This window comes from Cryptomeria japonica, chromosome 11 (assembly GCF_030272615.1).
Source record: "Cryptomeria japonica chromosome 11, Sugi_1.0, whole genome shotgun sequence".
In the NCBI taxonomy this organism is placed as follows: domain Eukaryota; kingdom Viridiplantae; phylum Streptophyta; class Pinopsida; order Cupressales; family Cupressaceae; genus Cryptomeria; species Cryptomeria japonica.
The window spans coordinates 280815780-280823414 of record NC_081415.1 but is presented as its reverse complement, the minus strand read 5'-3'; the positions used below and the strand labels follow the sequence as shown (position 1 = coordinate 280823414).

General features: G+C 33.0%; 1 protein-coding gene across 1 annotated transcript; it reads left to right on the top strand.

The window, feature by feature from the left end:
- The first annotated feature begins 5153 nt into the window (after positions 1-5153).
- Positions 5154-6935, top strand: LOC131054575 (receptor-like protein 33). The gene has a single exon (XM_057989117.2). The coding sequence runs from the start codon at positions 5402-5404 to the stop codon at positions 6791-6793; it is 1392 nt and encodes a 463-aa protein (XP_057845100.2). The 5' UTR covers positions 5154-5401; the 3' UTR covers positions 6794-6935.
- The last annotated feature ends 700 nt before the right edge of the window (positions 6936-7635 follow it).

Sequence of the window (7635 nt, the reverse complement as noted above, 5' to 3'; positions counted from 1 at the left end):
TGGGGCCACCATACCTCCACGGGAAGGGGGTTATGGGTGGTCAACATGTTTTTTGAGCACCCATTTAAAACATTTTTACATTCATCATTTTCTTTAATTATATGCATATCATAATTTTTTTTGGTTAATTATTTTTTATAAAAAGGTGAAATATATTAATTTTTAGGTATTTTATAAATGGATATTGGTGTTTTGGTGTGCGGGTATTGGTGCAAAAGAGGTCAAGTATCGGTCAACACTTTGAAATGACCACTTTTTGACCTTTCGACTCATAACGACCCATAGAGATCAGATCGTTACTACCCAGAAGCCATATCAATAGGTTTAAGAAGTTAAGTCGCATACGAAGACAACCCAAAAAAAAAATCAAAATTTGATATATCATTTAGGATATATGGGTGCACGAAGTTAGCTATGATGGCTACTAGTGCTCTTCCCCTAAGTGAGCAAAGTGTCGACGCATTCTTATTTTTATTCCTCGACTGGGAGAAAAATGTTGGAAACTTGGAGGCATCTTCTCACAACTCTAATCGAGTCAAGTCAAATCATCATGTATGCAACAAGAAGTCAAAATGAAATGATACCGTTGATTTTAGTGGAGAAAATTGAGTGTCGTTTGAAGGACAATGAGCTGGAAAATGATCAACAATTATGGCCGACAAAAGCATAACTGGTTTAAGAAAAGTCTCGCCGTGCAAGAATGGAGTAGAGGCAAATCTAAAACACGCAGTTTGAACTTGTTCTAAAACCATTAAGGTCTTATTCAATCCCTATGAAATTTGAGTGCTGCTTTTCTATTCTTTCCTCAACTTGTCAAAATGATTAATTAGACTTTAGTAGTAGGGGTGAATCTTTGGCTAGATACCATCTCTAAGTAATAGCAATTTTCATATTGAAGCTATTGTCATAAATTAATAGACATTTGTGATTATTGATTATGTCTATAATATTAATTTAATAATTTATCATACTAAAGTCAAGGGCATGAAGTTGTAAATCTTATTTATTTAACTATAAAGTATGATTACATATTATTATTACTACATGTACTATTATACATCTTCTATGATTTGTTTATGTGAAATGTTCAAAAGCCAGTGTTGTATTAATGCAAGGAAGTGAATTTCCATTTTAGCATAGCTATGTAAGGTCATTCTTTAAAAGTGCTTATGTTTAATTTTTTTACAAAAATCTTGTATCTTCAAAAGAATCCTAAGAAAGAATATAAAATATAAAATGTTAAATAATGATATTATTGAAACTTGAGGGCTACTATTACAAGTCTAAACCTTGGAGATCATTTTCTTGCATTATTCAAATTTGATCTTACATGAATTTATAGAATTGACAAGGAAGATAATACTAGCACGAGTAGGTAGTTGACCTACTTGTAAAATTCTAAGGTAGAACCTCTTTTAATTAGAGGTAAATTTTAAGTGCCATGCAAGTGAAAGAATTTCATTTTCCATCATTAGTGCGATGATTTAATTTTCATGAAGATTAGATAATTCTTGTCATTGATGACAACATCTTTCCAAAAACAAAAGTTCCTTGTAAGACTTAAACCCTAGGCTATTGACTTCAAGTTTGGGAATTAGATAAATCTAATAAAATATAGTAAAACGTTCTAAGGGAAAATTGAGGTATAGGAAAAACCTTGTAGTTGTGTAAAATGGTAAATGTTAAAAATATATACAAAGGATTTTGTATCTTGCCAAAGTATTTAAGTATGCATTGATACATAAGTCTATGGTGTAGTAGAATGCATTGATGTCGATGATTACTTATAAAGCTTCTATTAGTGAACATAGACTATCAAATTGTAACAAGAGAGATTTGATTTGTAATGATTACTTTCATATTAATGACTTAAGGTTTTCAAGATATTATCACAAATGTCTTAATGTGATGTTCATTGGTAATTGAACTTGACTCATGCAAAATTCCTTCTAGAAATCATAGTTGTATTCTAATTATAGAGAGCAAGGTGTGAACTATCAATCATCATCTCAAGGAAATATGCTCTTAATAGTCCTTAGACTTGTAGTTATGCATATCTTAGTGTAACTGTGATTTAAAGTTATATTTCATTTTTTTTAAAGTTAAATCAAGAGGATAGGCATAGACCCATGCACTTGTATGACTTGAATGCCCTTGCATACACTTGAATGCTCTTATGTGCTATCGTATCCTCTTGTAATTATTATTTTTGCCTATCTTTAGAGTTTTCTATACTTATTCGTGTGTTCATAATCTTTTTGTGCATGATACTATTTCAAGAATTTCAAAATATAGTGATTGGTTTCTTAACTAACAATCTTACACTTTAACTGGTTTTGACGTGTGAATCTTATTTTCAAATGATGTACATGCATAAATAAATGCTTGTGAAAGCCTATAGGTGCTTTTATAGACTTGTAGACAAACCTATAATGTTGCACTTGTATGCATTTATGTGCTCTTGTATTCCTTGTATGCTGGTATGTATTCTAGAGTCCTCTATTAGATTGTGTTGGAAATCATAATAATGTTACCATGTGTTTTTCTGTGTATTTGAGATGGATCTCAAATCACTGAATTGATATTAGTTAGACAAGTAGAGTTGTTGCATTAGAATGTAGATATATCATACCACATAGATTTCATTTCTCTTATCAATATTGCATTGCTATGCATCCACAATGTTGGGTTGGGTATTCTTCATGTTAGGAAGAATTTTGGGGGAGTGTAAATGCTTCATGGTTCAATGGATAAGCACTCTAATAATGTCCACACCCATGGTGTACTAAGGGAGATAGGTGTCGAGAGTTCATGTCAAGATTGTCATCATGATTTGTACATAATAGATTCATTGTATTCAACCTTGTGGTCCATTGTAAAGGAATATGTTCCCCTATGTTTTGCCTTGTTAATATTTTATGTAGTCAAGCTTTATGTCAAAATATAATTTTATGACTGTGGCCTTCTATATTTCAACATGTGGCATTAATTTATTTTTGATTATGTGTATTTTATGAATTATGTTAGTTTGATATTATCGTGGTCCTTACAAAACATGGATGTAATTAAGTAATGATCTTAAGAAGTTAAGGTCCCTATGAAACCTACACTATGTACTATTTTACAATGGGTTTAGGTTACGAACTTTATCTTCCCTCTATATCATATTCTCCATTTTCTAATGCCTTTATCATTTCTTATTTTCAAAAATTGCACCTTTCTTCACTTCAAAAAGGGTTGTTTCTTACTCTTTCCACTTCCTTTGAACTCATTCAAAACATTCACACTTTTACCTTTCCACCTGAACAAGAGATATATTTTGTCAATGATTCTAAAGTTTCATTTGATCACTCCTTTTCCTCCTACACACAAGAAATTCCTTAAGATATCCAATCAACACATTTTTCCTATGCATATTATCAAGTGCTTGCGCTTTCCCCCAAGAATATCGATCCTTTTGAGCTAAAATCAAACACATTCTAACACATAGGAATTGTTACTCATACTCTTATTAATCCAACTATTTCTTCTTTGTATAATACATGAATTTGGGGATCACCTTTGTCTATCTCATTATTATTCAACTATTATTTTGTTCAAATCACCTATATCATAATACGAGAAAAACATCTACACATTTATATTGACTTTTCTTTATTGTGAGATGAGATCATCTATTTCAGCATATTGTATTAGCCTCTACCATTCTTATCTCTAGCACTTGGTATAGAGTCCATTTCTATCTTTCTCTCTTATGTCATTTTGTTATGCATTATATAGCACATGTAGCTTTATTTGTTTACTTGTTGGCATTCATGGTGGAACGATCTTCTCACCATATAATAATTCCTCTATTTGTTTGTTTTATTTTTATTATATTTTGGGCATGATACAAAGTATAGAGATAAATTTCACATTGCATACTCTTTAATTTTATTAACCTAAAAGTTTCCTTCCTTTATTTTTAATGTATTTTTCTTGTATATTTATGTGTTTCTTATGTCTCCATATGTGTGTGTGATGCTTTTACATAAAAAAAATTTAGGGTTAAAAATTGTAACACTATTGTTACAATTTTAAAAATAAAATATGTGTAGCTGGCGTGTAGCAAAAAGCAAAATGGCGTGTGTGAAACCAAATTAATCGTTGTGGAAAGATATGGGTAAGTCATTCAGGTCGTTCGTTATGGGCCACACAAATAACCATCCAATTTTAAAAATAAAAAAGAAATCATTGACAATTGACTGGCAGGCAGTCTAAGAATGAATAAATAAAGCCCTCCATGCAGTCTAACATTATCTGCAATTCCAATGGCCATCTCTTTACAGAACCTGTGCGTGCTTTTCATTTCATTTTTTGTTGTGTTTTCCCCCCTTTCTCTTTCTGTGTCCAATGCATGTCCTTCCCATGAATCTGATGCCCTCCTTCGCTTCAAAGCCCCCTTCAATGACTCTCGCGGCTCACTCTCTTCGTGGGTAAATGGAACCGACTGTTGCAGCTGGAAAGGCATATCCTGCGACAATCACACCAACCATGTTGTCTCTGTTCGATTACTCTTCCTTCACGGTGTCATATCTGAAAGCCTGTGCCGACTTCGTTTTCTCACATCACTGGAGATATATAATGTAACAGGTACTACCACTCTTCCTCCCTGTTTGGGAAATCTCACTTACATGGAATTTCTAGATTTATCTTATAATGAATTGAGTGGGATGATTCCATCTTCCCTTTGTTTGCTCACCCGACTTACATACCTTGATCTTAGTGAGAATATGTTCAATGGAAGCATACCTTCCTGTTTGGGCAACCTTTCTTCTTTAACTACGCTTCATCTTAGAGGCAATATGTTCAATGGAAGCATACCTTCCTATTTGGGCAACCTTTCTTCTTTAAATGTACTTACCCTTAACGGGAATGAATTAAGTGGAAGCATACCGGCTTCTCTGGGTAATCTTTCATCTCTTTCTTCTCTTGTCCTTTCCCGGAATGAATTAAGTGGGAGTATACCAGATTTTCTTGGAAGCCTTTCTTCTTTAAATGAACTTCAACTTGGACACAATCAACTGAACGGTATCATCCCGTATTCCTTGGGCAACCTCTCTTTACTGTCGTATGTCGATGTTAGCTCATGGCAATCATTACCGTTCCCCCTTCATTTGCTCGGCTTTCCTCCCTCGCTAGTTTCTATGCTCATGGCAATCATTTCAATGAAACCATCTTTCCATCGTCATTTCCAGCTTCCTTAAATGAGCTGTCCCTGTCATTAAAACAGTCGGTTCCAGAAACTTTCTTTAACAACCTTACAAACCTTTGGGCTTTGTTATTATCCGATTGCGTGCTAAATATTAGCAAAACCTGGATTCCACCCTTTCAGTTATCCTACTTACAATTAGTGTCATGTATGATTGACGGTGAAGTTCCACCATGGCTTTCAACACAATTCTCGCTTGAATGGCTGGAATTATTTAACGCTGGTCTTGTGGGACAAATTCCCTCTTGGCTATGCGAAAACAGTCCTATGTTGCACACTCTAAATCTTTCAGGAAATCATTTAGAAGGAAGTTTATTTTTGAATGCTTCAATATGCATGCATCTAGATATTCTAGATCTGTCTAGAAATAAATTGAGTGGGCCCATCCCATCAATGTGCTCTCCTAGTACGACAACATTGACTCTCCGAGACAATTTGTTCAGTGGCAATATTCCTGTGAGTTTGTCCAAATGCTCTTCCCTCATAGTCTTAAATTTGGGAAATAATAGTTTGGAAGGAACCTTACCACATGAGTTCAGTCAGTTAAGTGAATTATACTCATTAATTGTTCATAATAATAAGCTCAAAGGATCATTGCCCTCCTCAATAGCAAATTGTTCAGAGTTACAAGTTCTTGATATTGGGAATAATTTATTTGGAGAAGAAATACCACCATCACTTAAAAATCTTTCAATGCTGAGAGTATTGGTGATGAAGGGGAATAATTTTACAGGTAGCATTCTTCCAGAGCTTGGCCTATTAACGAACCTCCAGATTTTACTTCTTTCTTCCAATAATATCTCGGGTCCAATTCCACACACAATTGTATTGTTGCAAGCAATGATGTTAGAAAGCCAAGATGGTTATCTATTGTCCAATCCTAATACTACAGAATTATATCATGATGGAATTGATATGACTTTGAAAGGCACGGATCAGCACTACACATATATTCTTTCTACTCTCACATGCATAGATCTCTCAAACAATAAACTGGAGGGAGAAATTCCTTTTAATTTTGGAAAATTGAAGGGGTTGAGGCTTCTAAACCTTTCAATGAACAACTTGAATGGGACCATTCCAAATAGTTTGGGAGAAATGAGACAGTTGGAGCAACTGGACCTTTCAAGAAATCATTTTTCTGGACAAATTCCTGCAGAGCTGGAATCTCTAAGTTATTTGGGCTCACTGAATTTATCAAACAACAATCTTTCAGGAAGTATACCACAAGGACGGCATATAACTGGTACATTTGGAGAATCCTCTTATTCAGGGAATCCAAATTTATGGGGCTGCCCCTTACCCAAAAATTGTTCTTGGCCACAATTTGTTGCCCCTCCTCCTCTAGTTTTAGTAAACAAAGGAAAGAAAATCATTGAATATCCATGGTATAAGATAGCAGTGGGACTATCATATGGAGCAGCTTTTGGAGGGATAATTTCATTGATTGTGTTAAAAATCAATTGGAGAAGGAAGTACTTCAATAAAATTGATACAATCTTGAAGTTTTTGTTTCCATGGATGAAGAATTGGACACTATGAAGGGATGGATCTATAATTTATTGAAATGTTAAGAGGTGAACTCTAGTGTTCCCTATTGTTTGAAGTATCTATCATAGGTCAAAATATTATAAAGCTAAAATGTAAAGGAGACTACTATAATCTTTTTCAAGACAAATTTTCATTGGCTCTTATATATGTAGATTGTTTATGTTATCTCAAAATTGAATAATTAAACATATTTTATTTGTTATTAATATAAAATTTTGTGTATAGGAATTTGTTTATGGTCAAGATGAGATTTCTTGCTCCATGTCTCTCGCTACAGTTGGTAGCCTCACTCAACATAATATTCTATAAAGGTTTATTATTTGTTCTAAATCAAGACTATACTAGATAATAAATCTTTGTATCACAATTTTTACAATTCTCTAATTTATTGCACATAGTTTTAAAAAGGACCTACTTGCAATAAAAAGTTCTTGTACTTCTCTAAAGAAAAGAAAGCTTTAATTTTTTTAAAATAGCTTTTTTTTTTCAATATTGTAAAAGAAAGAATGTTTGATGAACACATGATGTACCACTAGCAATATAGTTCTAAAAAAAATTGAATTGTAAATGATATATAAAAGGTTGATAGTTTTTTGTATACTAAAAATGAATGAAATATCTTTCTTCTTCACTCAAAAACACCAAATATATCCCCACTTTCATTTCACAATGTTGTACATTTATAGGTTCTTGTTACCCATTAAATAATCAGCTTGTTTATTTCTTTTTGTTTTTTCTAAAAATTATAGAAGAATTCTATTATAATACTTTAATTGTTGAATGAATATTTAATTAGCCACAAGCTTATACATCATGTATTTTGGAGTAGTTTT

Bases quoted from the DNA above. Each gene is read 5' to 3' on its own strand.
- LOC131054575 (XM_057989117.2), top strand. From the start codon at position 5,402: ATGATTGACGGTGAAGTTCCACCATGGCTTTCAACACAATTCTCGCTT.